Here is a 22,812-nt window from a genome sequence, read left to right on the forward strand (position 1 = left end):
CATAGACTACTACTAAGAAAATTTTTTCATCACAGCAGATGGAGAAAGACAGTCTGTGATAAAAACCAAATCTAAGGAGTATTGATCTATAAATCCAGCTTTGCCAAAGATACTAAAAGGAAACCTTCCACTCGAAGAGGTTAACCACAACCAGAAAGAATAAATAATCCCAGACCAGCAAATCAAAATAAGGGGCAGGAGGAAAAAAAAACATTGCAAGAACAAAATAACAGATAGACACTGTTCATTGATAACTTCCAACATCAATGGTCTCAATTCCACAATAAAAAGATACAAAATAACAGAATGGATTCAAAAATAAGATCCATCCTTCTGCTGCATCCAAGAAACACCTTAAAATCAAAGATATCCATCCCCTCAGAGGAAAGGGATAGGAAAAGATACTGTAAATAAATGGACTTATGAAGCAAGCCAGTGTAGCCATTTTAATATCTGATAAAATAGTTTCAATGTGAAACTAATCAGAAGAGTTAGGAAAGGACACTACATACTCAGCAGAGGAAAAATCAATCAAGATATATGCATCATATGCACCAAATGCAAGAGCATACATTTATAAAAGAGACACTGCTACAGTTTAAACCACGGATGAACTCACAGTGGGGGACTTCAATACTCAAATCTCACCAACAGATAGTCATCCAGATAAAAACCTAAACAAAAATACTGGAACTGGCATCATGAACTAAATAGACTTAAGAGATATATACAGAACATTTCACCAAACACACACATACACACAGACAAACAAAAATATATTCTTCTTAGCCCAAAAGCTAGGAATACCCAAGATACAATTCACAGACTACATGAAGCTCAAGAAGAAGGAAGACCAAAGTGTAGATGCTTCACACCTTCTGAGAAAGGGGAACAAAACCCTCAAGGGAGGAAATATAGAGACGAAGTGTGGACCAGAGACTGAAGGCCTACCCAGAGTGCCTCACATGGGGATCCATCCCATATACAGACATCAAACCCAGACACTAACTATTGCAGATGTCAAGAGGTACTTGTTGGCCTGATAAAGCTGTCTCCTAAGAGGCTCTACCACAGCCTGAACAATAGAGAAGTGGATGCTCGCAGCCAAACATCAGAGTGAGCACAGGTCCCCAATGGAGGAGTTAGAGAAAGGAGCTAGAAGGAGCTAAAGGAGTTTGCAACCCCATAGGAAGAACAACAATATCAATCAACCAGAGCCCCCAGAGCTCCCAGGGACTAAACCACCAACCAAAGAGTACACACAGAGGAACCCATGGCTCCAGCCGCATATGTAGCAGAGGATGGCCTTGTTGGGCATCAATGGGAGGGGAGGCCCTTGTCCTGTGAAGGCTCCATGACCCAGTGTCGGGGAATGCTAGGGCGGGGCGGCGGGAGTAGATAGGTGGGTAGAGAAGAACTCTCATAGAAGCAGGAGGAGGGAAGATGGGATAGGGGGTTTCCAGAGGGGAAAACCAGGAAATTGGATAACATTTGAAATGTAAATATATAAAATATCCATTGAATGTGAAACATTGAAGATGAAATCAGAAGATGGGAAGATCTCCCATGCTCAAGGATCTATAAGATGGATATAGTAAACACGGCCGTCTGATCAAAAGCAATCTACAGGTTCAACGGAATCCCCATCAGAATTCCAACACAATTCTTCATGGGACTTGAAAGGAAATTTTCAGCTTCATGTAGAAACACAAAAACTCAGGACAGATAAAACGGTTCAGAATGATTAACTGCTGGACGCACTACCACATTCTTATTTACTCACCGAACCTTAGTGCCACAATCTAAAATTTTGTGGGTTTTTGTTTCTTTATTTGTTTGTTTGTTTTGGTGGGGTTTTTTGCATGTTTAAGGTGGTTTTACAAAGTTTCACATCCAGTTCAAAAAATAAGCATGCATACCACAGGACACTACCTTTCAATTTAACTGCCACATCAGTATAGGACTGAAGAAATGCCATGGATACTGCATGCCCTATAATAAAATCAGAAAGTTCAATACACATTAGGCCATCTATGTACAGAACACCCACGTCACATGCATAAACACACGCAGAGGTTTATGGGAATTACCAAAACTAGAATTTCCAAACCACAGATATCATACTACAGAGTGCCCAATAGTATTCAATCACTTATATTGATTCCAAATGCAACTAATATTTTCATTCACCCTGTATACAGTGAAACGGCTATTACGTGAAGACAGTATTTCCTATGCTACTACAAATACTTTGATATATTTAAAACAATTGCACTCACTAATACTAGCTTTGAAAAGTAGCCAGCTGAATTTCTAGCTTACTCATTGACCTTCGATTTGGAAATCGTATATCTAGAAGCACAGAACGTTTGCTTTACTCTCCTTAGAATTAGAAGTAAACGCTTCAGTGTGTTCAATCTACTTGAGACATTTAAACAGTTTATGATGTGTAATATTTAGAAAGCAAGATAAAACCCATCCTTTTAAGGGTCCTAGTATGTCACATAGCATCCTTTCGATGCTCATACTTACAGGTAGCATAGAAAAGCACTAAGGTGTCGGAAGCCATGACCGTTGTGTTAAATGTCTCCTCCGTTAGTTCTACCAACAACCCCAAAGGCAGTGGTCTCTTCCTGTCTCTGTAAACAGTTCCCGCCACCTCATCGTCTTCAACAGCTAAAATGTTTTTAAAAGACATTGATTTACATAACTAAGTGATTAAATATTTAAAATGTCATGAGCCATCACAGGGAAAGTGGGCTCCGCCCCTATGCTGCTGCTGGGACCTCAGGAAAGTCACCTAACTGTAAACAGGTTACTGTAACACTGCTGAAGGCCAGACTCATCCACGAGTGCAAGCGCACCGGTGTTAATTACAACTTTGTTTCCGAGGGGGAATGATAAAAATGGAATGCTTTACGTAGATGCAGCAAGCCCAGCGGGAGAAAAACTGACTGAGGGAAGCTGGAAGCCTGGAGTGAAACAATAAAGTCACACACTGAATAAAACGCAAGAGAAAGCAGCCTTACATCTGCTCACCAGTCAACCCAATAAAATGTGACTCCATTTTATTTGCACTAATGGTGGGGGGGGGGGGGGGTCTTACGGTTCTCACCCAGATCTGGGCCTTCCATGTCTTCACCTTCATCTTCTTGTATTTCTTCAAAGTACAAATTATTTTTCACATGGGAAATGATTAACTCAACATCATTCAACACCTGAAATTCCACAGGCGCGTCCTAGAAATGTCATTTCATTTTTCAAGTTAGCGTATAGTTACAGGTTTCGCTGTGACAACTTCAAACATGTCGACGTACCCTGTGCTTATTTGTCATTTGTCTCCTTGCCCTACTGCCCTCCTGAAAGCTTCTTTCACCGTCTTTGATGGTCTACTGCTTCCTGCTAAACAGTACCCCCTATTTAGTTACACGTACCCCTTCACCCTTTCCTTCCTTCCTTTCCTTGAAGAACTCCTCCTCCCTCTCCTCATCTCCCTCTAGCTTCTTGACTCTTCACATGCACGCACGCACACACACACACACACACACACGCACATGCACATGTATGCACACATATATCTAGGCTCTGCATATGAGAAAAAGTAAGTAGTATTTATCTTTGTGTCCTTCTTCCTTCACTTAACATAATGATCTCCAGTAGTTCTATCCATTTTCTTGCAACCACATTGTTACTCCTCTGTTGATGGGCACTGGGCTGGCTCCATTTTCTAGCTATTGTCAATAGTGCAGTAATAAGGATGGTTGTGCAATATCCCTGTGGTCTGCTGACTGAGGAGCTCTTCCGATAAACGTCTAGGAGTGGTATAGCTGGATCACATGGGAGTTTCATTTTTAGAAATTTTTAAAGATTTATTCTTAAACTGTGTGTGTGTATAAACATGTATATACATGTGTATATGTATATATGTATTGTGTGTAGATATATGTATACATGTACATATGAAGTGTGTGTGTACACATGCACATGTTCATGACTTTCCCAATGATGCTTGTGCTGGTGGTTTTATGCCAATTTTACACACACTATAGTCACCTGAGAAGGAATCTCAATTGAGAAAATGCCTCCAGGAGATCCAAAAGTTAAACAAGCAAGGAGGTAGGGCATTTGTCTAATTAGTGATTGCTGGGGGAGGGCCCAGCCCATTGTGTGTGGTGGCGCCCCTGGGCTGGTGTTCCTGAGTTCTATAAGAAAGCAGACTGAGCAAGCCATGGGGAGCAAGCCAGTAAGTAGCACCCCTCCATGGGCTCTGCACCAGCTCCTGCTTCCACACTCCTAACCTGTCTGAGTTCCTGTCCTGACTCCATCAAATGGTGAACTGATGGAGAAATGTGAGCCAAACAGGTCTTTTCCTTTCCAAGTTGCTTTTGGCCGTGGTGTTTCAGAACAGCATTAATGACCCTAACTGAGATGAGGCCCATGCTTGTGAATGATGGTGCAGTGTGTGGAGATCAGAAGATGGCCTTTTGTGTCCTCCCTGTCCACCCTTGATTGACACTGGGTCTCTGCAGTCTGACCAGGCTGCCTGGCCATCCAGCTTCTATTTCCTGTCTCTGTCTCCCATCTCTTTTAGAGAGCTCTGGGGTTACAGACACTGGCTAGTGAGGCTCCTTTTCATGGGTTATGAAGCTCCAAATCCAGACCATACCTGTCCAGTTACCGTAACACCTGCCAATCCCTCTCCCAGCCTACGGCAGGCTATTTTTTAGGTTTTTAAGGACCGTCTACCCTACTATAATGGCTACACCAGTACACGCTCCTGCAGCAGTGCATAAGAGCTTCTCTCTCTCAGCTTCCTTGCCAGAATTTGTTGTCATGTGTTATCTTGACATGTAACAAGACAATTTTATCTAAAATATTTTGCTTCCTTGGAAATAAAATAAAGCAAACCCTCTAAACTTCAGTTTTAAAATTAAACAGCAAAGGGAATAGATGCCACATAGCAGATGGGGGACTCCAAGTGAAGGGAAGCCTGGACTACATAGTAGAGACTGTTTCAAAAAATAAAAATAAAATTAATCATTTCCTTTGGCAAATTTTGCCTCCAGAAATTTTGCCAAAGGAAGAAATCAGTGATATTCAAGACAATTTATAAGGGCAGGCATAATATAACAAAAACAAATAATTAAATATGATTTTTGGCAAAAGAAAAAATCAATTGTGCATTGAAAGAATTATAATTAAAGATCGTTCTAATGGTAATCATGTATTACTTCAGTCCACATGGACTACCTTAGCTCAGAGAGTAAAAGAACAGACCAGTGTGTAAAACGACTGACCTTCTCTGCTCTTCTGAAGGCCACGTTAGCGTGCTGGGGAATGTTCACGTCCGCGGAGTCCCTTTTACAAAATAGAAATGCATTTTTACTCACTCAGGAAAAGAAGCCACCCAGGACACAAATCTGAAACAGGACTGTACGTTCTTATTCTGAAACAATTATGAACAGGTTACAATTCAGCGGGCTTGAGAAAGTCGTACATAAACACCGTCTGGATTTTCTGGTCCTCATCTTAATCTTGATGAAGCTGGTAGCTAGCATGCAGTCTTGGGCTCAGCAGTTAGTCCTAACCGTGCTAGCAGCTGCTGGATGTCAGGCTTTACTATGAGACTGCCACTGAAACATGCAGAAGCATTGTTTTGAGGGCACTGTGGTGAGGTTACCTCATCAAGAGCAGAACTCCTGCTTTCCCCAGAAGCTGCCACGCCACCCACTCTGCGGTTCTTCTGTCAGCCTCGTGTGTCGCTCGCTGGCTGATAATAAAGACCAGTGGCAGTCCTAGTTGTAGATGGATGGTGGACACCAGCTGGGGGTCTTCAGCCACCTCCGTCTCCGTTTAGAAAAAAGAAGGCAGAACACTCTCATTCTGCGGCAATGGCCCACTTGACAGACTGAGCAAACCCTCTCCTGTGCACTCACAGACACACGGAACTGATTTTTATAGCTATGTACTGTATCCCATGAAGCCAGTTTCTGAGAAATGGAGTGAATAAAAGTGTAATCCAACTCCCCTAGAAGTAAAATGCCTTTCAGGAAGAAAACACTATAGAACATGTAGACCTCTTACCATTTTTACCAAATGATTGTACCTGAAGGTTTTTCTTGGGATTCAGATACAAGTGCTTCTTCTGTCTACCAGGTACAAGTGACCAGCCGCTGTGGGGAATACCTTCAGCCTTCAGACTGTCCATGGGTTTAGCTACTCGGGTGATGGCTTAATCATTTCCCAATGTGCATTTAATGGTGGGAACCTTAAGAGTAGGTCTGGATTGGGGCTGAAGAGATGGTTCAGCCACTAAAGCACTTCCTGCTCTTGAGGAGGACCCAAGTTCTGCTCCTGGTACCCACATAGGGCAGCTGACGATTGCCTCTAACTCCAGCTCTAAGAGACAGGCGACTGCTCTAACATACACACAACCATAAAATGGGCACACACGTACACAGATAATTTAAGATAATAAAAGTAAATGTTTTAAAAACTGGCCTGCTATAATCTCGATCTATTTGAGACTGAATACATATACAAATTTACAGTCAAGATTTGTAGTTTAAATTGATTTTTAAAAATTCAGATACTGTTACGGCCAAACCTGGTGGAACATGCCTAGAATCCCAGGATTTAGGAGTTTAAAAGGACTGCCCCAGGTTCAAGGTCATCCTGGGCTACAAGTCCTATGCTAGCCTGAGCTACATAGCTATATAGCCAGGTTACATCTAAGACACATACCTAACCATTAGATTCTCTAACTTAATTGTCTCCTTTTTAAAAAGAGGGAGATGAACATATAAACAAAAGCACCAACCTGAATCAAATTTTTGGAAGTGGAATGATATCACATTGCAATGATCAGACCAATACTATTCACACAAAAGTCTGAATCTTACTTTCTACTTTCGTTTGCGTATAAATTTAACATTAGCACAGCAAGTCATTTCAGATCCTAAATGCCCAAACATAGGACACTTTGCAAAACCCAATGACCCCTGCACCCCAAAGACTTGTAGTGCGAGTGATCTATAAACTACTATAGAGTAGCACGAACATGGAAGCTGGGTATGTGAGCCCAGTAGTCCAGAGGCAGAGCAGGCGGATTTCTGTGTTCAAGGCCAGCCTGATCTACATAAAGTGAGTTCCAGGCAGCAGGGCTACACACTATAATACCCTGTATCAATAAATTATAAATTAATCAATTTTTTTTAAAAGGAATGGCCATGTCTGGGGCTACAGAACAAGAACAAACTACAAACCAGTCCTACAAATCAACTACCGATCTGTCCCACAGGTACAAATCCATCCTAACCCCGGGGCCTCCCCGGTGCCTTTGCCATGCCACCAGAATGCATACTTTTGTTCCACTCAATTTCAGCCTATAGACTGTTTCCTATAGAAAGTATTTGACCTCACTTTGTTTCTTTAACCTCAAGGATATTTGTCAAGAATAATAAACAACCTCCAAGGGCTGGAGAGATGGCTCAGTGGTTAAGAGCACTGACTGCTCTTCCAGAGGTCCTGAGTTCAATTCCCAGCAACCACATGGTGGCTCACAACCATCTGTAATGGGATCAGATGTCCTCTATTGGTGTGTCAGAAGACAGCAACAGTGTACTCATATAAAATAAATAAATAAATCTTAAAAAAAAAAGAATAAACAACCTCCAATACTAATCTGACCAAATGAAAAGTTAGAGGCAACCAAACCAGACCAGAACTCTGCCATCTGCTTATCCCACAAGGGTTAAGATGTCACCCCTTACTCAGTCTGGGGGGGTCTCAGGGCAGTGCCAGCTCCCTGCACCCCGTATTTACCTCATCCCTCCTCCACAGGAAAGCTGCTAGCTTGGTCTTCTTGGCTTGCAACCCCCTCTAGAAACACTGGGCCAACATATGGGTTCTCATTCCAGCCTCTCACTCCCCACCCCACTCCCTGCAGTTTTTCATTGGGTCTTCCCTGCTTTCCCGCTGCCTGGCATCCTGACTCCCAGTCTCTAACTGGGACTCAGCATCCACATCAGGTCCTCAGCACTCTAGGACAGGATGAAAAGAATTAAATTGAAAATGAGATGCCCATGTGATCTTCGAAAGAAAACCACTCTGGGGCTCAGCGATTTAATATTCCTTTTGTAGGGCAGAGTCCTGTGCCCACAGTTCCAGAAAGCACCATTCAACTGGAAAAGGTTTCAAGAGCGCATTCATGGAGAATACAACAGCAATCCCGGACTTTATGCCTGCCCCGCTTTCAGGTGCAGCCACACTTGACTGATTCCCAACCTCCTAGGCAGTGTTCAAGGTTTAAGTTTCTTTTGTTTCATTTTAAGATCAGTATCACATAATTCCTACTGTCATAAAATGAAATAAAACCAGAGAGTCTCCTTCTCGAGCAGTTACTGAAGCATAGTTGTTTTAAAACAAAAAATAAATTTGTAAGTAGAAACCAGAAAAACGGGTAAACCTTCAAGATATAGCAAAAAGAAAAACATTTTTATTGTTTAGTGCATGTTATCATTCTGCCCCCTAGTGGTAGGCAGACAAAAAAACCAGAGTTTACAGTTGTTTGCACTTTTAGCGTGTGTGTGTGTGTGTGTGTGTGTGTGTGTGTGTGTGTGTGTGTGTGTGTGTGTGTGTGTGTGCGTATCTGTGCCTATAGATGTATGTGGTCCCAGGGTAGGAACTAAGTCATCAGGCTTGCTGGCTGGTACCCTTGCAAGATCTTGCTGGCCCAAAATTCAGAGAATTCTTAGTATCCAATTGAAGACAGGAAAACAGGTTGGATAGAAATGGAGAAGAACTGGGGGAAGGGGAGAGAAGCTGTTCTCTCTCCTGCTTCTCAAATGGGACATCAAAACAAATCCAAAGGGTACTCTTCAACGGATGCTAGGTATACTTGCCCTTCCCTGTCAAAGGAAAAGACCTATTACCTATGTTTCTGTTGCTGCTGCTGCTGCTGCTGCTGCTGTGGCTGTGAATGAGGCATGTGAAAGGTGAGATAGGAGAATCATGAACTGGATGCCAGCTTGGGCTAGACAGCAAGTTCAAGTCCAACCTGGGCTACACACAGAGACCCCATCTCAACAACAAGAAAACAATTCAAAAACTTCTTTGCAACCGAGATCCAACTGAAGAAAAAGTTATCTAAAATAAGGAACTAAAGGATTACGCCATTGAAAGTATAGCTGGTTCACTCTGGGTATGCAAAGCCTGGCTTTTTAAAATGCTGAGATTATGACCACAGAGCAAAACAGAAATGCACAGAATTTAACTGTAAAATAATAACCAAAGTTAGAGAGGCAGGGGAACATGAATACATGAAGTGATTTCCCCATCTTTCAAGGCAAAGGCGATCACCCCCTTCTACCTAAAATGGCACATGCTCTTTGATTTCTTAGTGTTCTCATAACTCAACGCTTGAGATAATATTTCCTGAAGTGTGCCTGACAGATGTTCAGAAGAAGAAGAATCCCTTTTATGCTTGTCAACTTCTTCTGTTAGGGTCAAATACAATTTAAATACAATGCTTCACACTACGCGGTGACATCACCTGCAGAAGGTACAGAGAGAATGATCATCTGATCCTACTTTCTGAGTGAGCACATGGGGCAGCTTATACGCCTCCCAATTTACACTTTGCAGAGCTGTTACTGGTAAAACACGTGAATTGTGTTTTAAAGAGGTATCATGTGAGACCTACTAGAGGGGTCTCACATACTTAGGGTGAACCTCGAACATTTCAGAGGAAGTGCTGACCACCATCGTCGAATGTGTCTCCAGGACTCTCTAAGGCTAATGCTAACCACATTGAGACACGGTGGACCTGTGGCTGTCATAGCTACCAACCTTCTGAACAATGACTAAAACATTCACAAACTCTGGGCCCCCACGAGTGACTGCACTCATTATACCTGTGACACAGTATCATCACTCATGTGTTATATCCAGGTTTTTTGAAGCAGTAAGTCAAACAAGGAGCTGTTCTCCAATGCTATGAAATAAAAGCAATGAGTCCCAGGAAAAAGAAAGTAAAATAGTCAGCTGTATAGATGCTTATCTGTGAACAGAGCTTACTGAACCTCACGTGAGCATCGGTTGCAGTGAAGTGAACACACATACCAACAGAGGTGCCTCCATTGTCTTCACGAATTTGTGAACTTCCACTGCAGCCAATGGCGGCCCCATTAGTGTTCTTCGGCAATGCTCGGTCACGTCCGAGACCACTTTACAATGAAAGAAGTAGAGATGTGCGTGCTCTATGTTCTCCGAGCTGTGAGTGAAAACCAGGATGAAGCAATTAACGAGATTCTTTGTGTGGCCCTCTTACAATCCAAAAGAGCATACTTTTGCCTACCTCTCATGCACTGGATTACTTTTTTAATAAAAACAAGCATAGAGTTTAAAAATAAAATCAGCTTGGACAAAGACAGAAAATATTTACAAAAACTTGTCTTAACATCTGAACGGAACTCCTGAAACTCTTACACATGAATGTCTACATCAGGGTATAGGTTTCCAGAGGACAGTCACAGATGAGACTGTTGTTCAATTCAGTTTCTCTTCTACGGCTGTCTCAAGGGAAGCTTTGTAATACAATGTTTCTAAGTTTAAATTTAACCCAAATCTGTTGAATAAACTTTAGCTAAACTATGCCTTAAGATAGAAACCATGTGATAGTTGTGGGAGTTTGTGAATTTGTATCTGAAAAAATTACAAAACTGGACAAATACAGTTTATAATTTTAGTTTTGGCATTTATTTCAATATGAGAACTTAAATTTACAGTGCAGATAAGTTTTGCCAAAATTTAAACAGCATTTTTAAACCCTCATGTAGTATAGAGCTTTGTAAAATACTACAATTTTAAAAAATACTTTATTTTTAAAATAGCATGCTTAACTAAATAGTAACCAACTTAGTAACTAAACAAATAAGTTAATATTTTTTAAATCTAGAATTACAGGATTAAGACACACAGATCAGGCTATTTCTATTTCTATTATTAGTTACAATGTGATTTCTAACAGAGTCAGTGATTAGGAAACAATCATAAATACTTACTTAGTAACTTCTGTTAAAGCTCTATGCTACAGAGCCCAGAGACCCCTGAACTAGAATGGACCTGAATATCCCTCTCTGAGGACTAGATTTCATGTACCAGAGGGGACCACCCAAGCTGTCAAAGGACGGAAACAACCAACAATGTGTTGCTATGATGCCTATGTTTTACATCAAACAGCCACCAGCGTAACAGTACAACCCTAAGGGTGACACACATACCTTGGCAATAACCAACCCCTCTCTAATTGGATCTAAGATTCATTCAACAAAAGGGAGGCCACGCTTGGTTCTAGAAACCTGGTTTCCTTCCTACTCAGTGCTAGTGGAATCATGGCTATTGGAGGAGAATCTACAACTACTAATTCCCTAAGCAAGTATAATTCCTAACAGTAAGCTATAAACTTTGTCCTCATACACACATCCTTCATCAAGAAATCTCCATCCTTCATCAAGAAAGCTGGTCTTTGCAACAGGCAGAGACCATGGCAGAAAACCACAAGCAATCAAAATGCAGAGTTGTGGAGTCCAGTCCCGACCTATCAAACCTCCCACGCCAAGGGCACAACGGAACACTGGAAGAGGAGGCAAAACAGTCTAAGGGCCAGAGGGTCAGGAAGGCCGCAGTGAGATTATGTCTCCTGGTCTATCAGAAGCTAAACCCATAAAGTCTCACCAACATGACTGCTTAAATGTGAGCTGGACAAGAATGACCGATGAGTGTGCCACACTAGATGAAGAAAAGTCCATCAGGCCTCAACCCCGCATAAAGAGCTATAGACGACTGCGGGAAGCTGGGAGTGGGAGAGGGGAGAGGTGGCCCTCCCAGGAAAGAGCACTTTAATAGGTTGTTCAGTGCCAAATGCTCAGCCCTGAAAACATACAAACTGCATCACTGTAGGGACTAAACAGCAATCCCTAGGAATAGATATGCACACAAATACATGCATGCATGAAATAACTGTGAAAAAAGCAGGCATAAATTTGGGGAAAAAGGGGGAGGGGGATGTAGGTGTAGGTGGGAAGGCTTAAAGGGAGGACAGAGAAGGCAGAATTCTTGTAATTAAATTTAATATCAAAAATAAACAAAAAAAAGCTCTATGTTAAACAATAAAGACTAATAAGACTACTCAATTGCTTAAGTGCATAAGCCAAAAGAGATGCATAAGGGGAACAATTAAAACAAGGTTTATAGACTATAATCTACCAGCTGCTACAAAGAAATATTTCATTCTGCCTCAAGGTGGGAGAAGGAAGGAAAAGAAAGGGAAGATCACAGAGTTCACATAGAAGGGGAGGCATTAAGTCTTTGCAGGAAGGAAAAACAGACGTGCATTTCAGAGAAAGCAGCCATACACCGCTAAGACTCATAGAACGTGCAGTGCTTCCCGAGGGTAAGTCTGCGCTGCTTGCTAAGGCTGCTGAGAGCACGGCGCTGGGCACTGGCTATACCGATGAGGGTGTGTGTCGCGTCTAAGTCTCTGAAGTAAAACAAAGCCAGAAAGCTCTGTAATCAGGCATCCTCTGCTTGCTGCTCAGAGACCCACAGAGGGTCTGTTGCTATTGGACGTTTACAAGCGGATGTCACAGAAAACATGAAAAGTTCAATAACGGGCTGAAAACAGCATGAAGAATTCCTGTGGTGGTTGGCCTAAAACCCACAGACGTGTGAGACCTCTTGCCTTTAAACAACTGTTTGTGAAAGAGCAAACAGCTATGATGTCCCAAGAGATCAGCCAGGAGGCCACATGAGAAAGTCTGGCACAGCCACAAAAATTTATCCTAGATTGATGTTCCCCCACCAAAAGCACTGAACATTGGGCTTCTAGGTAGACCCATAAGTTATAAATTAGAGAAAAAAATTATAACATTCTGTTCAAAAACTACCTAAATGCATTTATAACTACTATGACAAAATGACTTATAGAGCCTTTAAAACTTCTCTGGGGTCTGTTACTTTACCCCATGTGACAGGTCTGTTCCTAAGATCCCTCCTGTAGCCATCAGAGACTGTTACACAGCTGGTCCACAATGACTCTGTTTACCCCAAACCACCACTGCATCTACAGGATGTCACTTACAATAGGGTAGTAAAGGAATTCCAGGGTCCCCTAGTTATTTACAGCTGCTCATGATTCCTTTGGAGAAACACAAGTTGTGACAGTGAAGGAAACGATGACTAAGCGGCATGAAACATACGCACAACAGAAAATCGAAACGTTGACCTGAGTCTCTCATACATACCCGACATCTTCTAAAAGAGCAATTTCTGTGGTTAAGGCAAACTGGTAAGAGGTCCCATACACAAAAGCGGCTTCCATGACGGCTCTGTGCTCTGAAGAGGAAACAGGGAAGGAGAGTTCGTATATGATAAGTCCATGCAAACTTTTATTCTAACCCTTTTATTACCTGTTGCATTTAAGGAAAGATGGTTCAGTAGTTAAGAACTGTTCTTCCAGAGGACCTGAGTCCATACCCCAGGACCCACATGCGGCAGCTTGTAACTCTAGCTCTGAGGGGAACAGTGCCCCCTTCTAGCCGCCATAGACACCCGCTCACACATGGCATACTCTCACACAGACATACACACATAAATAAAATAAATCTTTAAAACTTAAAGTATATTTTACTCAAGTTTATAAAGGAACTGGGACAGCAAAAAACAAGTTATCCTTGAATATCCTTGTAACATGCGTATGTGTGGTTGGACGTTTTATTAGTGGGAAGCATATACGAATTCACACGTTTCATGTTCTATATTCTAGATTTATACATACATTTTTACCAACTTTTTTTTTCCGGAGCTGGGGACTGAACCCAGGGCCTTGCGCTTGCTAGGCAAGCGCTCTACCACTGAGCTAAATCCCCAACCCCTGTTTTTACCAATTTATTTTTATTTTTTTATTAACTTGAGTATTTCTTATATACATTTCGAGTGTTATTCCCTTTCCCAGTTTCCGGGCAAACATCCCCCTAGCCCCTCCCCCTCCCCTTCTTTATGGGTGTTCCCCTCCCCATCCTCCCCCCATTGCCGCCCTCCCCCCAACAATCACATTCACTGGGGGTTCAGTCTTAGCAGGACCAAGGGCTTCCCCTTCCACTGGTGCTCTTACTAGGATATTCATTGCTACCTATGAGGTTGGAGCCCAGGGTCAGTCCATGTATAGTCTTTAGGTAGTGGCTTAGTCTCTGGTTGCTTGGCATTGTTGTTCATAAGGGGTCTCGAGCCCCTTCAAGCTCTTCCAGTTCTTTCTCTGATTCCTTCAACGGGGGTCCCGTTCTCAGTTCAACCAATTTTTAAGAGACAATTTAGTAAGTCATATTAAGAAAAAAAAAGGACCCAGCTCCGAAAAAAAAGAACCAAAAAAAAAAAAAGAAAAGAAAAGAAAAAAAAAGGAACCCATTCCCCTACTTTCTATCCCAGCTCCGTTACTCGAGACAGAATGCTTCTAATTCATTCAGCATTTATTTTGGTGTGTATCTGGAAGCCTGTAAACGTCATTCTTATTCCCTTATTTCCTGACACTTGCTCTCAACACACACATGCAGATATAGCAAGGTTGATGGCAGACAAAGCTACTGCTATATCTGTTGATGCCTCTCTTTTCTGAAATCCAGGCCTATAACACCCTAGAAATGTGTTCTTCACACTCCCTTAGCCCTTCTGGTCCACACATCAACCTCTGGCCTCCACAGACACACACACACAGTGAGGACCGGATACACCGTAAGCTCTGCAAACCGCATCTGTCTATGAATTTACCTAAACTGACGCCACACTCTGTCCCATTCTTCCTGTACCACAGAGGAACGCCTGTATTCCCACAACACCTTTCGCTAACTAGATCCATCCCCCTCTTGACTACTCAGAGTTCTTGCTGTAGCCATTCCCCTGGATGATGAATTCCCTCTTCTCAACTAGCACTTTCTTGTCAATACACAAACAAGTTTCTTTAAAGATTCTTCTGTGCCTCACATAATCTTCCAGATAACATCCAGGTTTCCCCCTTTTCTTACAGCAAAACTCCTCGCTCTACTGTTCTCTCACACTTGTGAGGCTGTTCCTATTAACCCACAGAAACTGCATTAGTTAAGGTGGTCAGGACCCACCATATGGCTAAGCATTATAGCTAAGTAGCATTAACTCACTACACTCAACACAACTGTCCCGGTGTTCCTTAAAACCTCATCTTCAGCAATGCCCCATGCCCTACTCATCCTGGCAGCGAGGTCTGCACCCAGGACCTCACATAGGCTAGGCAACCCTTCCTTCACTCCCTCTCACTCCCAACTCCACCCCCATTTTCAGGCCATAAGCAGGAATGGTCCCTTTAGAGGAGGGTACTGGGTGCATGTTCAAAGTCTGGACTTTCTGCTGCCCACGAGAGTTCAGAAACATAAAAGTGTCTCTGTATGTGGAATGGCTCAGAGAAAAAAACCGTTTTGGGTATGGTGGGCTCCTGTCCACCTGTGTAACCAAGACACAGCTCTTATATGAACAAGGGGATGAGGCATGCATGCCCAGCGGACAGAAACATTTTACCTCTCTCACAGCTGACTCCTTTATTTCAGACATCAGAACATTGGGTGTGCTTTCTTCTGAACCTAAACCTGAAAACTCCTTCCCCATAGGTGGGGTGTGTGGCTTCATGCAAACATTCTGAGTGCCCTGAAGAAGATATTGAGGAAAAGTATGCTGTGTTGTGTGATGTTTCCCAAATGTGCCTGGTAAAAATCACTTAGTGCTTTTTTTTTTTTAAAGGACTCATGGGCTTCCCTCCACACCTACTGCTTCTACTTCCTTCCAGAAACCTGAAATGGAGACAAAGTTCAGGGGGTCTTTCACTCTGGGAACAGAGGCCTCCTTCTCTCCTCCACAGTGTAACAATCATCATCTTTGGACCAAGAACATGGCTGGCAGAAATCCGGTATCCCCTTCTGTACATATGATCGTATTATCCACATGTGGCTTCTGTGGTGATCGCTCTAGTGTCAGACGGGATCCAACGTCTGCCTGTTTGCCAGAGCTCTTTCCAAAAAGAATATTTTCTGCATGGTGGTATACAGCTTTAAGCCCAGCCCTGCCCTTGCAAGGCAAAGGCAAGCAGAACTCACTGAGCTTGAGGCCAGCCAGAATCATGTAGTAAGACTGTCTCGGTAAGGAAAAAACTTCCTTCCCTCACAAGAATTTGTGTTGAGTGTGTGAGAAGTCGCCCACCAGGAAGTTTCAGAACAGAGGTGGGACAAGGGAAGCCAAAAGCACTCTTCATTCCAGATCTGGTCCTTCTATAATAGCTCACTTATGCTCACTTGTTCTGAAACTAAGGGCACAGAGACGTTGTTCCTGTAAATTGCCCATTGTCAATAATGTTGCAATGGACACGGGAGGAGATAAATCTTCAAGATACAGATTCAGTCCCTTCAGATAGGACTGCTGGATCAAATGATACAGGTGAATTCAGAAGAACTAGGGCAGAGGCAGCTTATACAAGTTAATCGATAGGTGGCCACAACCCTAGAGAAGACCCCTAGATCTGGAAAAGTAAGACTTTCACATTCTGGGCGATCCCTAAGTTAGCACAACCCACTAATTGACCAAGTAGTGTGTGGAAAACAGGTGGCTTCCCCCAACACACACCAGACCAGTGATTCTCCACCCTTAGGTCAAATAATATTTTCATAGGGCTCACCTAAGGCCATTGGGAAACACAGATATTTACATTACAATTCCTAATAGTAGCAAGATTACAGTTACAAAGTAGCAATGAAAATAATGTTCTGTTCAGGGGTCACCACAAATGAGGGACCATCTTCATAGGTTGCAGTCTTAGGAAAGTTGAAACCCACTACCCTAGACCCAGCTGCACACATCCCAGACTGTCATCGCTGAGGGGATACTGGAGATTAAGTGAAGAGAAAGCTGCAGGCTAACCTCCTCTGAGGCAGAGTAGAATGTGAGTCTTTGGCAAAACATCTCTACTACAGTGTTAGTGAAAGTGGTTTCTGCTAGAGAACAATCAAAAATACCAACGTGAGAAGATCATCTGACGAGATGTCAACCGTCGTAATCAGATGGAAAGTAGACCAAGAGTCTGGATGTTAGTCTCTGATGACGTGTTTTCCCAAATGCCTTTAGAACAAACATCTCTGACATACAAATTGCTAATACTATGTTTATATTACCTGGAAAAAATGTGCCAGGGATAGCTTTGTTTAGAAACTTTACCCTAGTACCGTTGAAAATACATAGCAAATCTCTGGACAGGTAGGTATTGGAATAAAAAGAAAATATATAGCAAATCTCAAGTTACAGCTGAGCGACATGAAGCGTCTCTGAATTAGGAAAAGCAGCACAACATGACGCTTTCAGGCCATAGACAGGCGCATTCTCTGAGGGAGGGTTAAGTCATTAGACATTTCTGAGTCACTTGAAGGGAAGAAGTGGTGGAAGTTAGGTTCCTCCTTGGGGTTGGTGCCCTGAGGCCAGGTGATCTGTGTCTCAGGAGTACTCACGGTGGCAGGATCAGAGGCCTAGGGAAAAGGCTGGGCTTGCCATGTACCACAGACGCTGTGTTTGCGTATGTGGTGGTGTTGATGAACCGCAAAGGGGGATTTATGAGGGGAAGCAAACACAAGCCTATCCCACCTCCTCGCATTACCTGAGACAAGAGGGAACATTTGGAGGAAAAGTGATCTCCATACCTTGGCTCAGAGAGAACAGCATTTATCGTCATTGCTTTTAGGCACTCCTGCACACAGACCGCCAGGTGTCACTTTTACTGGTTCTTCCTCACCTCTGAATGCAAATGCTCAAGTGCCCCTGGGCACTGCGGCTTTACTTCTCAAGTCCGCGTCCCTAGTCTGCACCCCCAACATGAGAGCACTATCTAGTTACCCTGCGGTACTTCCTAAGGATGCTGCCACAAAGGCACTCCAAACCTCCCACAGCAAACTTTCAGGTCTCCAACCTGATCTTAGCTCTTAGCAATTCCACCTTTTTAGTCTCCTAGATTGCCTCCAGCTACCTGTCTCTGCTGTATGAAGAAAGCAGTTATCGTACTCCACCTCCAAAACGCAAGTCTATGCTCACCCTTGCCCCCATCTCTGCTGCTGCGCCCTGTCCAGGCCACCCCGGCACCCACTGCATACATAATACAGTCATTTCCTGTTCCCCCCATATTCTCCCCCACCCCTTACTCCTTCCAGTCTACTTCAAACATTGTGGTCAGACTGAGGCAGTTAAATATAAATCAAGGAATTAATCCCTGTCTCGCTATAACTCATGTTTTTCACTAATTACAACTGAAAACTGAGGGGAAACAAGACTCAAGGAGACCCTGAAAAGTAAACTAAACAGGCAAACTGTTAGTACTATTTTTAAATTTTAAATGTTTTTATTTTGGGGGTAAACACTAACATGGGGGTCGGTTCTCTTCTTCCATGGCGTAGGGAGTGGTTCCTAAGATTGGAACTTGGGCCACCAGACTTAGCAGCAGGCACCTTTACCCACTGAGCCATCTTGCCAGCCTTGAAGTACTATTTTATGACAGTATTACATTTTGGTTTGTTTTTTAGATTTTACTTCATGTGTATTGGTGTTTTGCCTGCATGTGTGTATGTCTGTGGGAGGGTACTGGAGCCTCTGGAACAGAAGTAACAATTGTGAGCTGCTATGTGGGTGGGAATCGAACCTGGGTCCTCTGGAGGAGCAGCAGTGCTCTTAACCGCTGAGTCCTCTCTCCAGAACCAGATATTATGTTTTGTACCATGCTGAAGCTCAATGTCTAGGAATACTAAAACTTCGACATGTGGTTTAACTCATAAAAACACAGAACTGGGTAGGGAGATGGCACAGTAAAACACTTGGAGCCAAGTATGAGAATCTGGGTTTGGATTCCTTAGAAGCCAGGCAGGACCATCATCCCAGTGCTCAGAAGGCAGGGATCCTGCAGAGAAAGCTGAATAGACTAGCCAAATTAGAAAGCTCCAGATTTCAGCAAGAGATCTTGTCTGAGAAAATAAAATGGAGAATGACTGAAGAGAACATTGATGCTAACCTCTGAACGCTACATATGCACCAACATACGCACATACACACACACACACGCGCATACACACACACACGGGCTGTGTTCACTCTGGCGGAGTGCACCTACTACCAAAGCAATAGGGGTGGCTATGGTGTTGTTGGGGAGCAGGCTCAGGTTATGGTCCTCTGAAAGGAGGAAGCAGCAGGCTAGCTTTTGCATACATTGTTCAGTGTGGTAAACACTCATTCTTGAGCCAGAGGAAGGCTTTGCCGTTTTCCTGTGACCATTGCCTGGAGAAAGGCTTCGGCACTCCCACAGGTCTAAGACATGGGGCCTTGGACATGGTCCTATCCTCAGTCAGGGCTTGATCTTCTCTTTACACACTCACCCAAGGCTTCCTCAGCTCTCAGCAGGTTTCCCCAAACAGAGACTGGATCATGGAGGTTAAGTAACTTGTCTAAGTCACATTCTCAGCAACCGGTGAGCCAGGGGGGGGCTAACCTGGACCACTCCAGCGTGCTGCCCATTTACAGGAGGTACAGCAGTAGAGAAACTTTATATCACCTGAAGCACTCCAATGTAGTCACGCCAAGTACATGCACAGCAAAGACCAAACAAGCTTGCGATACCTGGTGTTCCGATGGCTTCTACATATGAGAATATCATATTTGATTTTCCTTTCAGAGAATTTTCTATGCTATGAAGGTCTTCCAGGGTGGTAATATATTTTACTTCATTAAAAAGCAGAGCACTAAAACAAACACAGAGAAAACTAGTGAGAAGTTTATTATGGACTTTTTTTTAAGTGTAACTCCCTTGAACAAACTGAGTAATGAGAGCACAGTCATTCTAACAGACTGAAGTGAAACTGGTCTCTAGGTTGTCCCTCCTTAACAACGCGACCAGGACACTCTTCATCACAATCACCTCTGTGGAGTTAAACTACATTCTCACATCCCACTCTAACCCCTTACAGGTCTCTCAGGTTTGGACGTAGATGAACCATCCGTACATCACAGATGCAGGCTGTTTTCCAAGACTCCCTAAGCCTTTCATGACCTAAGCATCATCTACCTTGCTAACCTCATTGTGCCCCCCTGTGTTCAGTCTGACACAATGCAGGACAACTCAGAGCCTCTGTTGGGACCCCTGCCTCGGCTCCATCTGAACACCTACCTGATCCTTCACCACCATTTCAAAGAAGTCTTCCCCGTTCCCACATCAATAAGCTTTTCCTTCTCACTTCACTATGGGATTCCTTCATGGCACATACTAGCACCTGAAATTATAACTATACTCACTCCACCTCCTTGCTAATTCCTCACGCCCACCAACCATTATCTCCTTAAGACAGGCACCCTGGTGTGTGCTCAGTGCCTCTGCAGTACGTATAATACAGTGCAGTACACAGAGGGCAATCAAACACAGGTAACGAAATCAGCAGGCTGTGCTTCGCTCTGAGGGATGGAGATTCAAATGGTTGGAGAGAGCCAGGCATGACACACTCATCTGTAATCCCAGTGGTGGCAAGAGGATCACGAGTTCAAGGTCAGCCTGGGCCACACAGAAAGGAAAAGGAGAAAAAAAACGATAGTGGAAAATTTACTCATGAACATTTACTGAATTAAGGCACCAGGGTTAGAACAAAAAGCAGAGACTGTCCTGTCTACAACAGCGACCTTTTTACTTCACCATAATTAACCAAGCACACTTCTTCTTTTGTCTTAAGAAGACCAGGTCTTACTCTGTTGCTTAGGTTGGTCCAGACCTACTTTACTATGAGGCCCAAGTGTAGCAACCCTTCTACCTGTGTCCCACATATGGATTCACGCATAAGCCAACAGGTCCAACTTACTAACGAATGCTATTTTGACAACCAAATGATCCTTATATTTTATTGTCCATTTCTAAGTAAGTTGTTCCCATAAACAAGAGTTTTCATTTAATCTCTAAGTACATAATTTTTATAAGCTAATTAAAGATTTGGGAAAGTTTTTCCAGGCCCACATACTTAAGTAAAGGTTCATTCAAATACCCACAATTAATTATTCAAATATAGCTTTCTCTCACAGAAAAACACTTTCTCTTAATCGGCTGTTCTACAACCTTTTGGGATTGAGACCCTTTTATAAGCTTAACAATTATTGATGTCCAATTTGTTTTACATGTTATCCTATCAGTAATTGCCAAAATGGAAAAGAGAAACTTAAAAATCCTTATTTTTTAGAAAATAAGAACACCACTGCATATTAGCATAACTTTTTATTGAAAAAAAATTGCAGAAAAAAAGTGGCACTGATTTACATTTCTGCAAATCTCTTTAACATGAAATCAAATCTGCTTCTACATCCAATGTGTTATGGTATTGTGTGTCATATGGCCTGTGGGAACTTGTTCATGAGAAAGTCAAGTAATGCCTTATGTCACGAGAACAGTTCGACTAGGTAGTCACTCTGAAAGTGCTATTCCAGACTATATTAGCTTAAATATTTAACTGTTTATTGACGATTTGTGAAATGTAAGAACTTGATCTATAGCCCCCAGGGTAGCCTCTTGTTTTGTTTTTAAGAGTGTTTTCAAAGCAGTACTCTCTGCGTGCTTCACACATGTCCTCCACAGTATCACTGAAGCACTGCAGCTCTACACAGGAAGTGGGTGGCCTCAGATCACTTTGCCAGTTGCTGCTACAGCTGAGATTCAAACCCAGGACTCCTGACAGTAACGGATGGACTCCCTTGATGTTGTAACCCACTATTTAGGGGACTGGGGAAGAAAGGGTCTTGCTAGTTAGCTAAGGCTGGCCTCAAACCTGCAGAGGTCCTCTTGCCTCAGTCTCAAATGCTTAGATTATAAACATTTACCACCACACCCAGACATCACTGACCGTTCTTACAGATAGGGAGTCAAGAGGGGAAAGGATGCTAGCTAATGATGGGGCAGGAGCAACCAGATCGACCTTTGGGCTAACGTCCCATTTCAAAGTCAGCTGACTGTTATCAGTGCACTTCCAAGAATCTCATGTAAAGCCTCGGCTCAGAATTTTGTCATGGTGAAGACCAGCCCAAGTTTCTACTAAAATGTAGATAATATCACAAACTTGCTTTCCCAGGCTCCCTGCTACAAGGCTTGGCCTTTTAACCTGGAATCATTTGCTTGACAGTCTGCATCAAGAGCAGGTGATACGAACAACCAGGGACGCGACAGAATTACTCTGAGAGGCGGTGGACGTAATGCTTCAAAGGCAGCCATGGAACAGTGTCCCTGAGTGCAGATAATGCAAACTTGCATCCAATGTGGGGCAGCAACGCAGGAGTCCTCCTCACATTAGCTGTGCCATGATTCTAACTATAACTCTGTGCTGGTCAGTCCAGGTCTCCAGCCCTTCTAGTGAAACTGAGATTTCCTGTACGTATTCCAAGTCCTTCTGCTTCCGTCAGATCAGGGTTTGAACTAAGAACCCTGGGTAATGCACTCACTCTGTCTTGTTTAATTCTCAAGACAAACATCTAAGATGGGAACCATCATTAACCCTGTTTTAAAGACGAGGCTGTGGGGTTTAGAGAGGTTACGCTGCCTAATGTCCCAAAGCTCATTAGGCAGTCATTATCCACGAGATAATAATAACCAGAAGTAATGACACTCATAATCTAATGATCTGTGATTTTTCCCATTGGCTTCCTGGCTTTATTATGTTCCTTAATAGGCCAGTTTCCAGATGATGC

The 22,812-nt window shown here is 43.0% G+C and overlaps 2 protein-coding genes across 7 annotated transcripts in view; one reads left to right on the top strand and one right to left on the bottom strand.

Annotated features, from left to right (window-relative positions):
* The window catches only part of Rps10l6 (ribosomal protein S10-like 6), a 489,065-nt gene that overhangs the window by 65,324 nt on the left and 400,929 nt on the right, over positions 1–22,812 (top strand). The gene's annotated exons all lie outside the window — the stretch shown is intronic.
* The window catches only part of Txndc16 (thioredoxin domain containing 16), a 74,121-nt gene that overhangs the window by 21,811 nt on the left and 29,498 nt on the right, over positions 1–22,812 (bottom strand). For 5 of the 6 annotated variants that reach the window (XM_063274391.1, XM_039093784.2, XM_039093785.2 and 2 more), the window contains exons 7-14: positions 19,720–19,841; positions 13,305–13,395; positions 10,123–10,273; positions 5,681–5,847; positions 5,298–5,358; positions 3,116–3,239; positions 2,533–2,676; positions 1,933–1,992 (exon numbers count right to left, since the gene is read on the bottom strand). In XM_063274391.1, coding sequence (XP_063130461.1) covers positions 1,933–1,992; positions 2,533–2,676; positions 3,116–3,239; positions 5,298–5,358; positions 5,681–5,847; positions 10,123–10,273; positions 13,305–13,395; positions 19,720–19,841 — 920 coding nt within the window. The remainder of the gene's footprint in view (positions 1–1,932; positions 1,993–2,532; positions 2,677–3,115; positions 3,240–5,297; positions 5,359–5,680; positions 5,848–10,122; positions 10,274–13,304; positions 13,396–19,719; positions 19,842–22,812) is intronic. The other variant, XM_039093786.2, reaches the window with a different exon arrangement.

This window comes from Rattus norvegicus, chromosome 15 (genome assembly GCF_036323735.1).
Source record: "Rattus norvegicus strain BN/NHsdMcwi chromosome 15, GRCr8, whole genome shotgun sequence".
NCBI lineage: Eukaryota > Metazoa > Chordata > Mammalia > Rodentia > Muridae > Rattus > Rattus norvegicus.